Source organism: Talpa occidentalis, unplaced genomic scaffold (assembly GCF_014898055.3).
Source record: "Talpa occidentalis isolate TD23 unplaced genomic scaffold, MPIMG_talOcc4v2.1 talOcc4.8, whole genome shotgun sequence".
Lineage (NCBI taxonomy): Eukaryota > Metazoa > Chordata > Mammalia > Eulipotyphla > Talpidae > Talpa > Talpa occidentalis.
This window is the reverse complement of record NW_023605194.1, coordinates 106734208-106756883: the sequence shown is the minus strand read 5'-3', so window position 1 is coordinate 106756883 and position 22676 is coordinate 106734208. Positions and strand designations below refer to the sequence as shown.

General features: G+C 34.2%; 1 protein-coding gene across 4 annotated transcripts in view; it reads right to left on the bottom strand.

The window, feature by feature from the left end:
* Positions 1-22676, bottom strand: part of LRBA (LPS responsive beige-like anchor protein) — a 493454-nt gene that overhangs the window by 372961 nt on the left and 97817 nt on the right. For all 4 annotated transcript variants that reach the window (XM_037497443.2, XM_037497442.2, XM_037497444.2 and 1 more), the window contains 7 exons: positions 22267-22420; positions 21665-21845; positions 16720-16847; positions 16146-16253; positions 11716-11875; positions 10225-10657; positions 381-514 (listed from right to left, as the gene is read on the bottom strand). In XM_037497443.2, coding sequence (XP_037353340.1) covers positions 381-514; positions 10225-10657; positions 11716-11875; positions 16146-16253; positions 16720-16847; positions 21665-21845; positions 22267-22420 — 1298 coding nt within the window. The remainder of the gene's footprint in view (positions 1-380; positions 515-10224; positions 10658-11715; positions 11876-16145; positions 16254-16719; positions 16848-21664; positions 21846-22266; positions 22421-22676) is intronic.

The window sequence follows — 22676 nt, the reverse complement described above, 5'->3', positions numbered from 1 at the left end:
ATAAACATTTGATAATTGATAACCAGATTAAAAGATCAAATGTCACCAAAACTTTCTTATATAAACCACTATCTATACACATAGATGTGTATATGGAAGGGAAAGGAAAGAAGCATTCTAAACTGTCATTCATTCATGCTCTTATACATCCAGAGTACTCACATACAACAGTACATTTAAGCAGAGAAAACAACAGAATCCTTGATATAATTAATTTGATGTTACTTCAATTTTATTCTAAAACTATACATCAACAGTGTAATATAAAAACACAATGACTTAAATCATGCCTAATAAAACTTAATTCTATCAAATAACCCAAATCTTGCTGAAATGAAGTTTAAAAACCTTTTCACTGAAATCCCTGACATCTAACTCACCAGGTGATTCTCCTGCCACATCTGAGGTTTGGCCTGAATCTACTGAAGAAACCACACTGACTGCATTCGTAGGTACACTCGCAGTAGACGCAGAAGGTAAGACCGCTGATTTTTTTGTTGCAATGATGACACTTCTATAATAAACAAAGTAATAAATTTTAAAATACAAAAAATTCACTCAAGTTCATTACATGAATTTCAAAATAAACCAGGAAACTAACTTTTCTAATTTTCTTTCTTACAGCATGTCTGTTCCGAAGTACAATTTACAATATTTTCTCAATAAGAAATCGCTTCAAAACTGCTGGTACTTATCAGCCCTTAAATTATTGTAGAATCAAGACAATGTTCTATGGTTTTAGATTGCTTTTAACATTTAAACTTATTTTTACAATATATAGTAATTTTTAAATCCAGAAACACTTTAAATTATATGATTTAAATAAAATTTAACAAAAGGTATGAAAGAAAGAATTTGGCACTTAAGTGGAAAAACAATTTTTTTAACCTCTAAATTGAAGCAGATAACTCAACATGTTTCTACAAGGCTTTTAAAGCACTGCTAATTTGAGATCATAAAACCTTAGAAATCTGTAAGATAAAAAAATAAAGGCAGATATATTTTTTAATATATACACAATCCCATTTTTTTGTTTTAATCCCAAGAACTGTCATTTGTAATATTATATAGAAGAAATAATGCATAGGTATAAGAACTAGTGCAAATATATCAAATAAACATTGTTTTTCATCTTGTGTATTATTCAAACATGGGTATTTATGATATACAAATTTTAATTAAGGTGTAATACTTTATACAAAAATAGTAACTAAAAGACCTTATTAGGGATAACTTTAAAAGCATTTTTAATTGAAGTTAGCTCCATAAACATGTAAAAACCCAGTTAATGAGGTAAAGAGGACAGCAGATATATAATGCACTCCCACAGCAGTGCTTACTTTTAATTACCTGGTGTTAACCATAAGCCTAAAGTCTTCAAAATTCAATTTATTTAATCACATCTTTTGTTGACAATATTGTAACTGCAAGCTTCAAGTATTCCCTTAACAGCTTTAAAGTATTCAGTTTCTAAATAAAGTTACTTAGAAGCTTGATCCCAATAAATGCATTCAAAGGTGGAAATTATGTAATTCCAGTACTTTAAAAATACATTTTATTTTTGTTGTTATATCAAAGAGAAGAGAGAGCAAAATAGGTTGTTTTACTTCAGTGCTTATCATGTGACTGCAAACACTGTTGCCAATTAAATCAAGTTCTCTTGTGCTAGGCATGGTTTATTCAATGTACTTGGGGGTAGCTGGTGTCACATCATTATAAGGGTGACTGCCAATGTTAACTATACACTAAAAAATAGAAGCAACAGCCACCTGAGCCCTCAATCCAAAATGGTGTGCTTAAATCACAGCAGCTTATATCAGATGAAGATTATTGACTTTAAGGGGAGTAGATATGACCTCTGTGCACACATGCATATGTGCCTCTGTGTGTATGTGTACACATGTGTGTTGGTGGCACATTCAGAAAACAATACAAAATATCATTTGTATATTTCCAAATTAAAGCAGAAATTTACAAGTATATGGCTTTTTTTAAAAAAATCTCTAGTTACATAGTATATAGCAATCTATTTTGAGGGGAAGGAGGGTGGAGGAGAAATATGGAGAATTTACTTTCACATTTATTCACCAAAAAAAGAACTAGCAAGATCTGGTTTACTCAGATAACAGGTTAAGTGCACTGATCAGAGCAGCAGAAAATAGTTCTTAGGAAAGTGAAATTGCTTTCTCTGTAACTGAAATTTAAGACATATAATGATGTTTTGTGTGCCAACAATTCCACCATTAAGGATTTCCCCACGATAACTTATGTCCACAATAGATGAATACAATACTGTTGGAAGACTTATTTATAACAGACTTATTTGGGACTGTTGGGAGACTTATTTATAACTTATTTATAACAAAAATAGAAACAGTCCAGAATATTTTAAGGAGAAAATGAATTAAAACTATGGCAGTATTTTTAAAAATACTATTGATAAACATAACATGAATGAATCTAAAAAGCACTAGTGGTTTGCGCGCCATGTGGGACCCTCACCGGCGGATGGGGATTGAACCGGTGCTGCAGAGGCTGCGGGGGCAAAAACAAAACAATGCTCAATGGCAGGTTTGCCCAGACTCCCCAAGTCAAAGTTGGTAATGCTCTATTCTTTCGTGCTCCCACATGAACCCATTATATGAGCTAATAAATTATTAATAACTTATGACTAAGCGCTAATAACTCAATTCTCAAAACACACATCTTACTTCCACTTTAGAAATGAAAAAAGCAAAAATTACCCAGAAACATCCATGTACATACAGCACCTGATGTATGATACAGCAACTATGACCATAAAACTGGGAAAAGACAATCTTTTTAAAGATAGGGAAAGGGAAGGGGAGAGGGGAGAGCACAGTGTGGAGGGGCCACAGTTGACCTTGGTGAAGATTAAAAGGTGCCTTGGTGCTGGGTATGATGTGGTAAAATAAACCTAAAGGGTGCATGCGGTCCTATACCTCTAAATCATATACAACAATTCAAAACAATGTTGCCTCAATTTTTTAAAAATTAAAAAATAAATAAAAATGGTGCTGGGATATTAGAAAGTTACGCATGAAAGAATGAAGTTGGATTACTCACTAACCCCGTACACAAAAATAAACTCCAGACTAAAGATCTGGTATCAGACCTGCAACAATGATATAGCATCTCACACCCATGAGAATGGTACATATTAAAAAGATTCCCAACAAGAAGTGATGAAGAACATATGGAGAAAAAGGAACCCTATTACATTATTGGTGGGAATAGGAACTGGTGCAACCATTATGGAAACCAATCTGGATTTACCTTAAAAAACTAAGAAGGGGGCCTCCCTGGTGGTGCAGTGGGTTGAGCGCAGCACTATGAAGCTGTCCGCAGCCTCTACAGAGCCAGTTCGATTCCTGACTGGCCAGGGAGAGTCCCACATGGTAGAGCAGACTTCTCCTGCCTTGCCCGTTGCTCCCCTCAGCAGAGTATTTCAGTCCTTCTGCCTATTCTGCTTCCTGCTCTGTCTCTGGTGGATTCTCTCACCCTCCCAGCACCTCTGGCCTGTACCCCAGTGCTTGTATAAATAAATAAATCTTAAAGAAGGAAAATATCATACAACCCAGCAATCCCACTCTTGGGCATCTATTCAAAGAATATGAAACATCAACACAAAAACACATAATATGTTCCACAAAGTTCACAGTAGCATTATTTACAATAGCTAGGACGTAAGAGCAGCATAAATTCCCATCGATGGATCCAGGATATACAGTATATACATTCCCCATGGAGTATTATATACTCATAAGAATGGATAAAATGCAGCCATTTTCAACAAAATAGGGAGAATCTGAGAGAATTATGTATAGCAAAGCAAATCAGAACAATGAAAACAAGTATTTGGACATTTACTTAGCAGATTATTCAATAACATAAAGCACTCAAAAACTAGCACACATTCATAAACATCCTGATGGCTCTGAGGTTGAATGTTAAAGCGGAGGTAGTAGAACAGAAAGAGACAAGGGAATGTAAGAGATAGGAGTGGGAAAAAAGACAAAGTAAAGTTCAGAAGGGTAAAATAACTTGCCAAAGTAAATAGCAAAACTGCCTGACAACTCCAGGTTTGTCTAAATTGAACTGTTCTAATTTGAACTGTTCATAATGATCTTTTTATTATTATTATTATTATTATTCGCACACCATAAAATTCACTCACTTAAAATGTACAATTAAATGGTTATTAGTATGATTACAGAATTATGCAACCATCAGTTCTATCTTAGAAGCATTTAAACACAACTCTGTATGCTATAATCATCTATAAGCAGTGACAATAAAGATTTCCAAGAATTGAAATTATGCCTTACTACTAAAAAATAAAAATATACTGGCTTACAAATGCCCAAAAACAGATGACTGGATCAAGAAGATGTGGTACATATATACCATGGAATATTACTCAGCATTCAAAAAAGATAAACACATGCAGTTTGCAGCAACATGGATGGAGCTAGAAGGGATCATGCTCAGCGAAATAAGTCAGAAAGAAAAAGAAAAATACCGGAGGGTCTCACTCACAGCAGGAATTTGGAAAATCTAAATAAGGGACCAGGAAAAAGACTAATTATAATAAAGTAAAAATCAAAATCAACAAGCAACTATAAACTAGAGACACACTACGGGGGAAGGGGGTTGTGTACAGGGGTGGAGGGATTAGGGTCAAAATATGGGGAAATGGGGGGGGAATTGTATGGAGAATATAACCAAGATGAAAATGCATATTTTGTGCAAAAATGAAAAATTATGTAAAAAAATACATAAAATATAAAAAATATATATAAACTGGCTTACAAATCCAAAGAGTTATTACATCCTTTATCCCGGGTATGTCCTTAGTACGTAAGAGTGAAACAAAAAAAAAAAATCACTTTCCAAATCCACTAAGTCAAATCATTTCTGAGGAAGTAACATAATAAATGGGTCACATTAAAAACTAAAGCAAAATCAAAATAATTATGATCCAAGTAAAAGGACATTAATAGACATAGTCCAAGATACTGTCATTCTCTATACCAACACTTTAAGTGTCCATGTAAAATAACTGCTACTGTATTTATCATTTATGTGTAAATCAATCTCTCTCTATATATATGTATATATCTCATTATGTAAGTGTAAATTAGTGAAGCATGGCCTACAGTTAAAAAAAAAATCTAGAAATGTAAATTTACTATACTTCAAGACTGACCATACAAAGACTAAGCACTTCACATTTATATAAAATGCTCTGGAAAACATAACACGCATTTGACAGAGCCCAGATGCTAGGCACTGGTGCTGGGGATATTTCTGGCATCATTCTCAGGTTACAGCTTGAATTCCTATTTAAGAGAGAAATTGAAACCCTTCTCAATATTTAAGAGATAAATAATTTTGCCCCAAATTTTAAATATCTGTCACCAATATTAACAAAACGCACTTGATATAAAAAATTTAGGATAAAAATAGGTCTTTTCGATAGTCAAGCTATGTTTCTGAAATTTCAATTAAAACCCAAATATTTATAGTACAAAATTGCACATGTTGATTTATTTTCTTTAGGAACTATCTTTAATGAATATTTAGTACTTATGAAGCACTGTGACGGGGACATAAATGAATTATAACAACAAATGAAATAAGTACTAAGTATTATCATCCCCATTATACAGATAACAAAGAAATTATTTTCCTAAAGTTCCACAAATAGTGAAAACACTGTTGACATTATTTTAACCTGAACTAGGAGACCTTTTTAAAATTTCTTTTATTAAAAAACAAAGAGGAACAATGTATTCCAGATCACTGAAGTTCAGAAGTTCCATTGGAGAATTACATCAGTTTCAAATATTACTAACTCTGACATAAGAGCATTTTTTTTAACATGCAAATAGTTTGCTAAAGAAGAAAAGAGCATTTCAAGTCTAGCATTTCAGTCTCTAAGGATCTAGCTGAAAAGTCAGACAAGCCCTTGAACTTTATCAAGATAAATCTCTTGCATCCACTAATCACCAGAGAGGATCTTCAAATTAGATAAGGGCAAGAATTTTGGCATGGGAATGAACACCAACACCTTGCCATCCACAAAGGCCCACAACCTGGCAGCCTTTCAGCAAGGTTCCACTCATGTAGCTGTTACTCTAAACTTTCCAGCTATTGCTTGGAAGTTGATAATTCTTAAGATATGAGGAGAGTTGTGATTTCTGACACAGCATTCCAGAGATAAATGTATGATCAGAGGGATGCTTTGAAATGCCCAAAGATATTCCACTGGTCTACAGCAGCATAAAAATAGTTTTACAAAAGGTGCCTCTTGCTAAGAAAAAGAAGGGGGGAAAACACAGTAGTTTGCTTGCCATCAGACAACTATGTCAAAAGGCATACCAGACACCTAAGTTCCAAACATCTTAAAAAATACAATCACCAAAATTTCCCCTTTTTTCCATTTCAATAAACCCTTTAAAATGTGTCCTAATGAAGTTAATAAGCTTCTTGCTGAAGATATGGCAGAGATTTAATTTCTACACTACTTCAAAAGAAGTAAACGATAAAATACATGAAAATTGAAGCTTTAACAGAAACACCTTTTTTGACTATATTAATAAGTTATATTAAATTTTACTATCTACTCTCACGTATTTGAGTATTTAATGTAAGATCAATACAATTTTAAACAAATTATAAAACTTGAATATTAAACGAATCATTTATATCTCTTCTCACCCTTAAAATACAGCTATTAAAAGTTTGATATATGCTTTTTGATGCATTCATGAACATACCCATTTTTTTTAAGACCATAAACTCCAAACTATATTATATACTGCTTTTTTTCATTTTATAATGTATCTTATCATTTTACATTAATACAAAGTACTCCGGTTTTTCTCTCCTTAATAGCAGCATAATATTTACTGTGTGTATACAAAATAACACACTAAGCAGTCCTTCATAGATTGGCAATGGCAGCTACATAGCACACTGACAGGGTGCAGTCAGAGGCTAAGGTTTAAATCTTAGCTCCACTACCATACGATCCGGCAATTCCATTCCTAGGGAACTACCCAAAGGACACAAAAACAGTGATTCAAAAAGAGCACCTGCACACCTATGTTTATTGCATCACTATTTACAATAGGTAAAACCTGGAAACAACCCAAATGCCCAAAAATAGATGACTGGATCAAGAAGATGTGGTATATATACACAACGGACTATTATTCAGCAATCAACAAAGATAAACTTATGTCATTTGCAGCAACGTGGATAGAGCTACAAGGAATTATGCTCAGTGAAATAAGCCAGAAGGAAAAAGAAAAATATCGGTTGGTTTCACTTATAGCAGGAATATAGGGGAACCAAATAAGACATCAGTGTAAAAAAAAATAACAGTACAAAACACAACAAAGCAAAAACGGACAATTATAAATCAGAGACATACTACAGGGGAGGAGGCAGGATCAGAGGGAGGGAGGAAGGAGCACAGGGGACTGTGGTGATGGTGCACGGGTGCCTTGGGGAAGGAGATTCTTAGCTCCACCACTTATTAGCATAAGAGCTTAAGCTGCTTACTTAATTTCCCTGTGATTTAGTTTCTCCTGTGTAAAATAAGAAAAAAATATTTTGGTTTCTGGGTTTTCATTTTTTGCTTTGAGGCTGGGCGGGTATTTATTTTTAAATCTTTCTGCTTTTCCTTCTATCTGTCTGTATTTCTCTCACTAGTTACTTACTTACCAAACTTCCTATCTAAAAAATGCATTTAGAATACACCTTCAGGGGCCTCCCCCCACTGCCGTGGCACATCCCACACCTGGTTCTTGTATACATGAAAAATAAAAAAAACTTAAAAAAAAAAAAAAAAACACCTTCAAAAAGTAAATGCTCAATAGGCATTAGCTATTAAGGTATTAAATAAACTATAAAATTACACTACATGGAACATTTAATAATTGTGTGGATCTACTGTATAAATTCCAGACGTATAATTAATTTTTCTTTATATATTTTAAATTATAATTAGTACTGCCAGATTTATACCACATAAGTTGTACCAATATGCCCTCTCAAAAACAATATAAAAATGTTTGTTCATATCTTCTTTAACACTAGATATCATGTTTTAAGGCCATGCTAATTTAATTAGTATAAATAAAATATTTTCATATTTATTTCTATCATTACTAATATAAGCCATGTTTACATATTTGCATGTTGACTATTATTTTTCTTCTTGCATGAATTACATTACTGTTATTTACAATTATTTCTAGCAGATTGGTCATTTAATTGATTTGTTAGTTTTATATGTATATACATTGAATATAATCCCATTATCTGTGAAATATATTCCAAATATTTAATGCCTATATACACATTTGATGAAGTAACAGAAAGTAGTAGTGCCTGAATTTCTCATTAGGGTATGATAGCTACGTTTACATTTATGGAATTATTCTTTCAGCTAAGGAGCTACAGATTAATACAGCCTCAATATCATTTCACATCAGTACATATTATTCTGTTGTTTTTCTCTTTAACGACTATACAGTGTTATCAATTTAATGATAAGAATACTGAGGGTGAGGGAGATAAGGTAATATGTTCAAATTCCCCAAAAAGTGATAGGACTTAAACTCAGTTTTGTCTGAGTCAATATGTTACTCCGATGTTATAAATTCAATTTAAAAAAGTTTAAATCCAGCAGTCATTCAATCTATAATGTTACATTATAGTTATTTACATGGATATTGGACTCTGTCAAACATTACTCTAGGACACTGACCTAAATTGGGTAGAGGGGACAAGATGGCACAAAGATTCTCCATTGAAATTATGTATTACTCTGTTCTTTCAGAGCATCTTAACTACCACAGACAACTTTAACCAACTGGGATATCTAATGTGCTGATCCACAGCAAGTATCAAGTGGAAAACTCACACAGGAGAGGAAACCGAGAATAAGAGAAATTTAAGCAGACAAATGAAAATTACCATGAGGACATGTCACAAGCACATTTAAGTCAAAAGAAGTGAATTCCACTGGCCAAATCAGAAACAAATGGAGCATTAATATAAATAACAAGAGGTTATAAGCCAAGAATAAAACAGAAACCCTTAAGGTCATAATGAAAAAATTGAATTTTAAGGTGTTTGATTGATAAGAATGATAGGATTTCATGTACCTCTTCACAAGGAATATCTTAACAGGAGAGAAACTTAGAAAACACCACATTAATAAACAATCAGAATGAATATCATCAATAATGAGATAAAACCATATACTATTTGCTATAGTGCAACAAGAAATAGTGCCACTTCTGTGATGTTCCAGCCAAAGATATGATTTGGAAATAATCCTGAAGAAATAGTAAACAAGTCTACAAAACAGCTAACTATCACCTTCTAATGTGTTAAGATCATTAAAATCAAGGAAAGACAGAGAAATAGTTCTTCCAGATCAAAGACAATAGAGACCACAATAAAATACAATACATAATTCTGAACTGACTTCTTTTATAAAGGACATTATTGAGACAATTAGTTAAATTCAAAAAGTACTTTTAGAAAGCAGTATTTATATCAATGTTATAATCCTTATTTTGATTAATGTACTGTGATTACGAAGAAAATAAACAATAAAGTATGCAAAGAGGATAAAGTATATCAACTTCCTTTCAAATGACTCAGGAAAAATAAAAGTTCTTTCAACTAGCAACTTTTCTGTACATTAGAAAGTGCTTCCAGATAAAAACCGATTTTTAGAAAAGCATACAGCTAATAACTCAAATATGTGTATGTCTTATAGGAAGGATTGCAGAAAATTTCATGATAAAGAAAACCTTCAGGCAAATTAGGAAAATTTTTAAGACAGCAGACCCATCAAAGTCAGGAATCTATAGTGTTTCCTCAAGCTGTGAAGGTTCTGTACCCCTAGTTGAATTCCATAGTCTGTGGGAATCCAAAGATTTTCATTTCGTTCACACAAAGGTTGCCACACACAACTAATGAAAAGGATCTTAAAATTTGAGATGGTATACAAACCACATGACAAAAAGATCCTTTTACTTTTTATAAATTAGATCAAAATGTCCCTTTTTAGTACTCTACTAAAATTTTAGCAGAGTTAAGGTGAATTCCTGTTTACACTTTAAATCATTATTTTTTTATAAATACAAGAATTCAATACAAGAGTATTTACAGTACCTGTCAAAAGATCTGAACTGCACAGGTTGTTCAACAGATAGATCACCAAGAGCTCCAAGGCAGGCTGATGGCAGAAGGGCAGGATCCACCGTGACTCCATCTGCTGGTATATTCACCAAGCTTCGGAGAATGTCCTTCACGTTGACATTTTTTGAAACTGAAACTGATGGTCCAGGCTTATTATCTAACTCATCTTCTCCATCATTTTTTGTTTCCTGAGATTTATTGACTTCTAAAGAAAGAGTGCATAACACTTCACTGATGGCATCTGGGCCTGCAATGACACTTGAAGGTGCCGTGTGAGTTGCTGTGTCCATACTACCTCCTAAACCGGTAGCTGGTTCTTCCCCAATGCCTGAGTCCCTCCTTGGAGCAGATGATGTGCTTTCAGATTCTTCCACAGATGCTGGAGTTAATGGTATGTTTTCTACATCTTACCCAGAAACAAAAGGAAAGTACAAATAAAAAAATCTAGAACGAATTTTAAGAAGGTACATTCATTCCTAATAATAATCTACTATTTTAAATTATGAAATATATGGTGTATTCTAAGAGGCAAAAATAAACTACATAATCTATAAAATGTACTGAGTAAATAAAGCATTAATCAAAACAGATTGTATAGGGGCCTCCCTGGTGGCGCCAGGGGTTAAGAACCGCACTACGAAGCAATTCACAGCCTCTGCAGCACAAGATTGATCCCTGGCCGGCCAGGGAGAAACACACATGGCGAGGCAGACCTCTCCTGTCTCGCCCACTGCTCCCCTCAGCAGTGTATTTCAGTCAGTCTGCCAGTTCTGTTCCCCACTCTGTCTCTGGTGGATCCTCCCACCACCCCCCATCTCGGCCTGTACCCCAGGTCTTGTATGCATAAAAAAATAAATCTTTTTTTAAAAAAATTTAAAAAACAGATTGTATAATAAAATAAAAACAATAGTGACAAAATACTTGAGAAGACCCTTCAAACTGAATACGACATACCAAAGGGTAGCAAGCAACACAAGGTTGAAAGTCACTGGCCTACAAGAAAAAGTCTAAAATTCTTAAGATTTAAAGTACAAGGCTCTTTAATAATACATGCCTACTAGAATGAAAACTTCACCAGGGCAAGGATGTGAATTAGGTGTGAATACGTGAAAGATGGATGCAGGTGACCTGTAACATGCCTGAGCCCACAGCTATGTCTGGCAAGTAGTAGGTAGTCAATAAATAATTATTAGATGACCATTCCAATTTTATTTCCCACTACTCATGCCATCACACATTATACTTTACAACACCCAATTACTTGCAATTTGCTGAAGCTGGAGTAATATTTGGGGCTTAAGTGCCTTTATATATTGTTATTTCTTCAACAGAATAAAAAACTTCAAACATGGTTGCAAGAATGTACGTATGCTCACATTTAATACATGAATGAATTTAAAATCCAGAAATAATATTTAAAATATCATAAGTAGATAACATTCTATATGAATGTTGAAAACTTACCAGGGACTGATAAATTCCCACTTTCACACCCAGTTTCCTTAACTGACTGGCTCCGTCTTTCATTTTGGGGTTCCAAAATGTCTCTGTACTTTGAGACCATGAGAACAGAGATAAAGTATACAACTGCCAAAGCTAAAAACTGAGCTTGTTTACTATCCTCCTAGAAAAAAGAGAAGTAGTTGATTACGCTACTATTCAGTAACGTGCTTTTATATTATTTTACATAGTAATATTCAAATATAAAAATGTTCATAACTCTTTCAATATACACAAAAAATAAATTAACCTGAGGAAAGATTAGTTAAAATGCTTTGTGAATCACAGAAGGTGACTCATCTTTTAAAATAAAGTAACTCAATCTGAAGAAATATGTCCTAATAAAAAGAGTAACCACATGCAATGTGAGGAATAAACATATGCCCCTAAATCATATACAAGAAAGCAAATCAACATTACCTTAATAACAAATAATAAAATTTCTAAAAAATAAAAATGAAATTGTTATGAAAGGGGAAAAATATTACTGAAATAGCAATTATCATTACATATAAACAATTATTTTTACTTCTAATCAAGAATTAAAATATATTCAAAAATCGCAGTAACGATTTTTCCTAAGACATTCAAGAGAAAAAAACTATATGATACAAAAGAATTCCCAAGAGTAGTTTAAATAGTACATAAAACTAAGTGGGAGAATTAAAAATACAGTGTCTGAAAGAAAGAAAAAGAAAACTAGACAAACTGCCAGAAAAGGTCTGGGCTTCATCCTACCTCCACATAACACCTACATCTCTGCCTTTTCAGCTAGTCAAGTTCTTGCACATATTACTATTCTGATAACTTTTCAAAATAGTTTTGGGCATAATTTAAAGAAACAACTCAAACTTGTCCATCAAATTACAGATAAATTTAGGGTAAGCAAAACAAAGAACACTGTTGCCTAGCACATAAATAAATGAAAACTAATGATATAAATGAGAATAAAAGCTAGAACTAACTAGTGTCAAAAATTCCAGATACAATCAATTTCAAGGGAAAATGAAGTACCAACCAGGTTCTGCCTGAACAGATCCACTTGATTAGATGTAATTTTAATCTAACTGGAATCTATGCAATTTTAAGTTTCAGGTGTAAGACCTTACTACTTGATGAAAGGTAAATGTACTTTTTTTATTAACCATTCCAAAATCGTCTTTGGACATGTCCAGAGAAATAATAACTAGTGCTAATGATATCCACATTTAAAAATTAGGCAAATAACTTACTAGGTCTTAACTTTTTAATCTACTATAAATTATTTGTGCTTACCTAAATCCTTAGCTCATTTTATTCTATGTTTATTAACTATAATATGAAGTTTATGGCTGATTTCTGTGCAAATGAAAAATATCCCGTAGATTCTTAAGTTTAAGTCCAAACTGCTGAAATAAATTTGTTTTCAATTGTAGCCTGTCATTTATTAAATACTTACTATAAGTCAGTCACTGCTATGTACTTATACATATTTACACTTTTGAACAGGATGAGAGCAAGAGAAGTTAAATAATTTACCTAAGGGAATATGGAAAGTGAAAAATCAAACCTGAACTCAGATTAAAAACCTTTGTTCTTAACCTCAGAGAGAGCTTCCATATGATCCAGCAATTCCACTCCTAGGGATTTACCCAAAGGACACAGAAACATTAATTCAAAAGAGCACCTGCACCCTATGTTTATAGCAGCACTATTTACAATAGCTAAGCTTTGGAAACAACCCAAATGCCCAAAAATAAATGACTGGATCAAAGATGTGGTACACATACATGATGGAATATTACTCAGCAATCAAAAAAGATAAACTCATGCAATTTGTAGCAACATGGATGGAGCTGGAAGGGATCATGCTCAGCAAAATAAACCAGAAAGGAAAAAAAAAAAAATACCGGATGGTCTCACTCATAGCAGGAATTTAGAAAACCTAAATAAGGGACCAGGAAAAAGACTAAATATAATAAAGAAAAAATCAAAATCAACAAGCGACTATAAACCAGACACACACAATGGGGGTAGGAGGGGTGGGGAGAGAGGAGAGGAGGGATTAGGGTCAAAACAAGGGGGGTGGAATTATATGGGGAATATAACCAAAATGAAAATGCATTATGCAAAAATGAAAAATGATGTAAGAATTATATAAAATAAAATATTAAAAATAAATTAATTAATTAAATTAAATTTTAAAAAGTCTTTATGCTAGAAGAGGCTCTGGGATTTAGTTTCAGATTACAGTCTTTTCTCTTTTGTAAAATTCATATAAATTGATTACATTTTTTTAAGATTTATTTATCTATACAAGCACTGGGTACAGTCAGAAGCGCGGGAGGGTAAGAGAATTCACCAGAGCCAGAGCAGGGAACAGAACAGGCAGAGTGATGAAGTATGAAGTACACTGCTGAGGGGAGCAGCCGGCGCAGCAGAAGAGGTCTGTCGCGCCATGTGGGAGGAGGCCGGGGATCAAACGGGTGCTTCAGAGGTTGTGGGCAGCTTCGCAGCCCAGTGCTCAACCGCTACACCACTGGGGAGGCCCTACAAAATTCTTTATAATAAAATTTTTAAGAAGTAAAAGCATTTGTTACTTTCAATATAACATGGTAGACATGGAAAAATACTCTAATTCCATATGCAAATATCATATACAATAACTGGTTAGAAGTTCCATACAGCCAAGTTATATTGAATCAGGGTGAAGAGTTCTGATTTCATTTTATTTTTATTTTTTTTTTTTAATAGAGGCATGTTTTATTTATTTATTTGTTTGTTTGTTTGTTTTGTTTATACAAGCACTGGGTACAGTCAGAAGCCGGGAGGGTGAGAGAATTCACCAGAGCCAGAGCGGGGAGCAGAGCAGGCAGAAGGACCAAAGTACACTGCTGAGGGGAGCAGCGGGCGGCAGGAGAGGTCTGCGCGCCATGTGGGACCCTCCTCCTGTGGCCGGGGAGCAGCCGGGGATCGAACCGGCGTCGCAGGGCCACGGGCAGCTTCTCAACCCAGCGCTCAACCGCTGCGCCACCGGGGAGGCCCCTCTGATTTCATTTTAAATGGAAGTCATTAGAGAATTTTTATAGGGAAAGAATTTTCATCTATTCTAGATATTGAAAGATCATTCCAGGTAATACAAAGTTCTGGTGCAACAGACTCAAGTAAGTACCTGCTCAGGAAAGAAAACAGAAAAAGAAGGGGCAATACCTGGGAATGTTTCAGAATAGTCAGTGTGTTCTGAAGAAAACAAAAGCTGATGACTTCTTAATTAAAATAATAATCAGTTATCAGAAAACATGATGTTTAGGAAGACAGTATGGCCTAATAGTCAAGATAAAAATTTCAAGAATCAAACCCCCTAGGTAACCCACTTCAACACTTACTACTTGTATAATTAGATTATTCAACCTAATACTGCTGTCTTTCTCTAAGGATCATTGTGTGAATCAAATGAGGTAATACAAGGAGCATACAATGCCACGCTAAATACACAAAAAGTATTCAATAATCATTAACTATAGTTGATAATTAGCTATTACTACTATCTACACATGATATGCATGTATAAAAATCTAGAAAGAACTCAAGAGAGGACTGAGCTGTTACAGAAAGAGAAAATTAAAACCTGAACTTATAATGTTCACTAAAAAGGTATATATAATATAGATCATCCAGCACTTAATATGCAATAAATGTTCAATAATTGTTAACTAATGATAATACTCCAAATTCTGGTGAACAGGATTACAAATGATTTTTATTTTCATCTTTATGTTTTCTTAGATATCTTTATAACAGCCACATGAAAATCAGCCATATTATACATCAAAATCAGCTAAGACGAAAATATTTTCATCTTTAAATATTAAAAACACCATGCACAATATTTCATCATGCACCATGTTTACAATCCCTTGAGGGAAAAAATAGCTAATATTCAGAAAAGTAATAGGCCATTCAGAATATACACATGTCATTACATTCAGAGTGTAGACTCTGGAGTTAGGACTGCTAGGTTTGAATTCTATCATTTACTAGCTCTATTAGCTTGAACAAATTACTCAAGATCGCTGCCTCTGATTGCTCATTTATAAACCAAACTTAAGAACTTGTTGGACTCAATGAGTGCATATAAAGCACTTACAAATTTCCTATGTAATGTGTGTTTCTTCTTAGTATCATTACTCTGATACATTAACTCCACAATAATAGTTATTTCCAATATCCTAAGGTTCTAAAATCACTATCAAAAGAATTGGTTTCTAGGTCCTCCTATCTATACTACACAATTTTATATCATTTTTATTCTCAATACTTTTGGCCAAGGAGGAGATATATATATATATATATATATATACATATATATATATTATATCAGCTAATAAAGTACTGAAAGAAACACTGTAACTTACTATGTCTCTGAAGACAACAGCCCTAAGTCGACTGATATCCATGTCTTGTAGGAGTCTGTCAAGATCTCTTACTGGAGATATACCACCAGTTACAATGTCCACAGGACTCTATTGAAGACCAAAAATATGTAAATACACACACACATTACACAGGTATTTTAAAAAATAGCATTTAAAAAACCAGAAAAACAAAGCTATAACATTACTATTCCCAGTTCATCTTTTCTAGTTCTTTCTCTCTTCATTTTTAGGTGTGGGGTGGGAGAGAAGGAGCCGGTGAAGAAGGCATCATGCAGGGAAAAAACAAACTGCATGCTAATTCGCCAAATACGTGAAATACAAATTTATATGAAGGAAAATGTATCACAGATATAAGAAAACATTGGGAAAAGGAGACAAGATTAAGTATAAACATAACTTTACTATATAATTAAACACAAATATTTCATTGTTATGTCCACAGACTAATAACTATTATAGGTCTTCTGGCAGATTTATGTATGTTGAAAAACTACTTCATTCAAAATCTTAATCACAAGAATATTTTTTTCATTTAATTATTCTGTATGCTTACCTTGGCTGCAGATTTTCCCATGGAAATCAGGCTGTGTATTGTTTTCTGACTTTTCGCTGCATCCCCTCTCATTTTCAGTTGTGAATACTGCTGACACTCTAAGCAATTCCTTACTGCCACTGCACACACTGCAAATTATTTTAAGGAAAATATTGGGTAAGAAAAGAAAATCATACAGGATTAAGGAGCTGACAAAAATCTTGTACACAATACAATTTATTTTTTTTTTTTATTCTTCCATTAGGTATTTATTAAATATTTTTTTTTATAAATTTTATTGTTATATTCCCCATACAATTGCAGCCCCCCCATTCTGACCCCAATCCCTCCCCTCCCGCCCCCGCCCCCCTAAAAGTGTCTCTGGTTCATAGTTTTTTGTTGATTTTGATTTTCACTTTCTTATAGTTATTCATTTTCCTGGTCCCTTATTTAAGTTTTCTAGATTCCTGCTATGAGTGAGACCATCCGGTATTTTTCTTTTTCTTTTTGGCTTATTTCGCTGAGCATGATCCCTTCCAGCGCCATCCATGTTGCTGCAAATTGCATGTGTTTATCTTTTTTGAATGCTGAGTAATATTCCATGGTATATATGTACCACATCTTCTTGATCCAGTCATCTATTTTTGGGCATTTGGGTTGTTTCCAAAGCTTAGCTATTGTAAACAGTGCTGCTATAAACATAGGGGTGCAGGTGTTCTTTGGAATTGATGTTTCTGTGTCCTTTGGGTAAATACCTAGGAGTGGAATTGCTGGATCATATGGAAGCTCTATGTTTAGTAGGTCCAGAAATCTCCACACAGCTCTCCACAGTGGTTGGACCAGTTTGCACTCCCACCAACAGTGCAGAAGAGTTCCTTTTTCTCCACACCCTCGCCAACATTTGTTGTTGCTAGTTTTTTTAATATGTGCCATTCTCACTGGTGTAAGATGGTATCTCATGGTAGTTTTGATTTGCATTTCCCTGATGGCAAGTGATGTTGAACATTTTTTCATATGCCTGTTGGCCATTTGCATTTCCTCTTCAGAGAAGTTTCTTTTTAGCTCTTCTGCCCATTTTTTGACTGGATTATTTTCTTTGTTGTTGCTGAGTCTCATCAGCTCTTTGCAGATTTTTGTGATCAGTCCTTTATCATTAGTGTTGGGTGCAAAAATGTTCTCCCAGTTGGTGGGGTTTCTCTTTGTTTTTGTTATTGTCTCTTTTGCTGTGCAGAAGCTCTTTAATTTGATGTAGTCCCAGCTGTTTATCTTTGCCTTCACTATCACTGCTTTGGGTGATGTGTCTGTAAAGATGTCTTTGATGTGCAGATCACGTAGTGTTTCGCCTATATTTCCTTCTATATATTTTATGGTTTCAGGTCTTATGTCTAGTTCTTTAATCCATTTTGAGTTGATTTTTGTGTATGGTGTGAGGTAGTGGTCAAGCTTCATTCTTTTGCATGTAGCGACCCAGTTTTCCCAGCACCATTTATTGAACAAACTTTCTTTGCTCCAATGCATAGTCTTTGCTCCTTTGTCAAAGATTAGTTGACCATAAATCTGTGGATTTATTTCTGGATTTTCTATTCGATTCCATTGGTCTGTATGTCTGTTCTTGTTCCAATACCATGCAGTTTTGATGATTATGGCTTTGTAGTATAGTTTGAAGTCTGGGAGTGTAATGCCTCCATTCCCTTCTTTTTTTTTCAGGAGAGCTTTGGCTATTCGGGGTTTTTTGTGATTCCATATGAATTTCATCAATAATTGTTCTATTTCTTTGAAGAATGACATTGAAATTTTGATTGGAATAGCATTGAATCTGTATATTGCTTTTGGAAGGATGGCCATTTTAATAATGTTTATTCTTCCAATCCACGAGCAGGGGATGTCTCTCCATTTCTTTGTGTCTTCTTCTATTTCTTTTAACAGTGTTTTATAGTTTTCTTTGTATAGGTCCTTTATCTCTTTTGTTAGATTTATTCCCAAATATTTGTTTTTTTTTGTTTCAATAACAAAAGGGATGGTTTTTTTGATTTCTTCTTCTTCAGATTTATTGTTTGGTACACAATACAATTTATATAATATTTCATTCAAAACAAATTACCTTCAGCAAATTCTTAAAATGTCCCTGGACTTTATCACCTACTGTTTGTATTCTGACTTTGACAGCTATCTGTTAGGATCCCCTATTATTCAGGAATCTTAGCTTTCACCTAGCTACTCAGAATGATATTTTATTAAGTAAAAGAAAAAAATAAAGAATTGAAAGAAAGATGTTAAAAGAGAGAGAGATGAAGTCACATTGCCAGGGACTGACTTAGGGTAATTACCTTCATTAAAAAGTAAAATAGTTAAAATGGAAACTTGCATTTTTTTATATTGAATCATTACAAGATGGTATTAGGAGAGACTATAGTATTTATAACAAGTATTTATGGCATCTACCTTACTGGCTTTCATCAAAACAGCTTAAGGACAAAAAAGGAGGTTGTGATTAACATACAGTCCAAAATTACCTCTCTACAGGTCCCCACCATTTTGGCAGTTACTTGCGTTACTTGGAAATTCATTTTGAATTTTAAACAATGAATTCGGTAATGCACAAATGACTATGAATTGATATTGTTGTATATAATCATCTCAGTTCCCAAGCAAATCAGTAGTATTTAGGGTATGTGATCTAAAGAGTAGGAAAGCAACTTAGGAACAAAAGAGCAAATGTAAATGGAAAGCTAAAGTACTACCAGGCTATCAAATGGCTAGCAGACAGAGAAGGGAAAGTAGTCAGAAAGCAGAAAGGTGCCAATGGGGAGGGGGGAGAGGAGGGGCAAGAGGAGAGGGATGAAAGACAAAGTCAGAGGCTAAAAGGAAGGAAAGGGAGAGTGAGGAGAGAGAACATGGAACACAGCTGTGTCGATTTGGAATCAGCACCCAAAAAAAATTTTTGTACTAACCTCCTCACAGGTAAACTCAATTTTCGATCTGCATTACAATTTAAAAACTACACCTGATTGTCAACTGGTCTCAGTAAAACAGGTTATTCTTATTGTTGCCTTCCTACCATCTCACCTCTAAGCTCAAAAAAGAACAGGAATGAGGAAAGGAGGCATCAAATATTTGTATTATTTACCAAGCTTACTATGCTCTATTAAGTGATCCTGGACCAATCATTTCCTAGGCCTCATTTCCATATATAAGATGATGCTAGGGAAAACTGAATTATCTCCGTGATTCCCTCTACAGCTACAAAGACAGGACAGAGTATTTCCCTAGCTTCTGAATCTAGTAACTCTAGAGTATTATGAAGTAATGCTAGTGTGTCTTATACTTCTAAGAAAATCTTTCTAGGAAAGTTTAAAATAGGGCATATCCAAAAGCAATGAAGACTAAATATTTTAATTATGTTACTAACAGAAAGTCTACAGAAATAGAAGAGAAAGGCAGGAACACTAAAAACTATGCTCAAATTCCAACTTCCCCAGTATAATTTTTGAATTTTCAGTAAGTCCCCTCCATGTCTATGATCTCAAATTTCCTTATAAATAAAAGGGGGAAATGATTGCTGACTCATTGTAAAAAATAAAAAATAATGATAAGTGACCACAGTCAATAAATAAAAGCTTCTGTTGTGTTATTCTCACGACTGAAATTTCTTTTTTTTTTTTTAAAGATTTATTTTTATTTATACAAGAGCTGGGGTATAGGCCAGATGCACGAGAGGCTGAGAGGATTCATTATAATTCACTATACCCAAAAAGTCTAAGCACATATATATCATTTTACATAACAAATTTTCTTGCTAAATATCGGAAACTATTACATTAGATTTTCCACTGCTGATGTTACCATAAGTGCCTTAGTTCTGACCCATCCTCTCATGGCCATGGTTCACTTCCATTTCTTGGTCTCCCTCTCTCCACCTACTTCTCTCCACTTAAGCAAATCATGAGCAAACTCATGGTAGTAACAACTGGATACAGGAAACCTTCCGTATAAAGAAAAAAATTGTTTGCTTCACCCACGAAAGCTCAGATACCGCAAAATATCTTTACGTGGATTTTACCTTTTACTCAGGAAGAACTGACTTCAGAGAACGGAGATTTTATATTTATTAAGCTTTAACAAATTACTACAGTTTATTTAACAAAGACTGCATCTGAATGGTGGCATTTTAGAACCTTGTTACTGTAGTGTTTGTACAAGGAACAGCATCAAAACTACCTGGGACTTAATAGAAAGATAACTGTCAAGCCTCATCGCAGATTTATATAATCAAATTTGCATTTTAACAAGATTCCTCTGGTGATTGATGTGTGTGAATCATCTGAAAATTTGAAAAACTTTCAAGTAAAAAAAAGAAAGACTGGGAAGGAGGTGTAATACTGATCAGAATCAACTTAGTAGATGTTTCAAAACAAATCCATGTCCTCCATCCAAAGTCACATTACTACTATAGCACAGGACATAATCGTTTACTCTTTGGAGGTTAAAACACAGCAAAATGGAAGGCATTGTGTTAAGCGAAATAAGCCAGAAGGAGAAAGATAAATACCAGATGGTTTCACTTATATGTGTAATATAGAGAAACCAAACAAAGGTTCAGACAAAGACAAACTGTAAAACCAACTTTTGAAAGCTGACCATAGATCAGCTCCCAAAGAAGGGAGGAGGTAGGGAAGGGAGAGAGCACAATGGACTGTGGTGGAGGGCTACCACCGGCGCCGTGGCTGCGGGAGAGATACAGTGACCACACCTGAGGGGAGAAATCCTGTATCGTCAAAATTTAACAAGGACATAAAAAACAATCGAACTTCATTAGAAAAATGAAACTAAATAAATAGCAGCAAATGGCAAACTGCCTACCACGTATTTTCCTACTAACAGGAGAAACATAATTTTGAATTTAGCATGGTTGGGTTACCAAAAATTGTTAAAGAAAATTCCTAACTAGTGGGTTTTAACAACTCACCTAGTCGGAGACACTGCCGCAAAATTCCTCCAGATGACATATTTTTTTCAGCTTCAATTTCAGTAAAGCCTAGAGAACTTGCAAATATAAGCACATCCACAAGGCTGATTAACCTCTGCAAAAATGTCACAGAGGCTTCTATTGAAAGGCCTTGAGTAGGTTCAATATTCTCCAGTTCATGCTGAAAGGAATAAGTTTAACATTTACATCTATATACTGATAAAAATCTAATTCTATTAGATACATTTCCCAAATTTCTAAATTTTATTAAAAGCCAGGCTTTCAGAAATCTAGTTCAACTGAATGATTTCCTTATCATTTCACCTAAAAAAAAGGCAATAGAAACATACAGGTGAAAGCTCATCAATCATATTCTTCACTAGCTGACTCATCCCTAAAAAAAAAACACTCTTTTTTTGTCCTTTCATTCCCGAAACAGATTCTATGGTCCTTTCAGGCAATTATACAAAATCATGTTGCTTTTGATTTACATTATCTACAATGAACATTACAACTATATTCAAGTTCTAATCAGTAAGGATGCATAACAGACATGTTTTCACACCAATTTTATACAGTGGTAAAGTTCTTAAAGTTCTTACTGTAGCCGACGTAGCAGCTGAAAGCAATGGCAGTATACCCCCACAAGCCATGACCATGTTGTCCATCACTTGAGAGATGAGATGAATTGTGTTGTGTACAAAGATGACATTATCACTGCTATTCACAAAGTCCATAACTGTCTTTGTTGAATGGCTGTCCAAAGATAAATGATGTTTACTGATAAAGCTAAAGAAAGGAAATCACAGTTTTCCTGCTTAAGGGGAGAGAGGATAAGAATGTGCTCTTGCTTTATCTGGAAAGCTGAAGAAAGATAATGAGGAAGCAGGCATCTGGGGGTGTATAGCCTCAGAAGTAGTAGAGCATTCCTTATCAGTAGTTACTATACATGCCCTTTCTCAAGCTGAATTATAAATACTATACATCTTATACTTGATATCAAAAGGTGAAC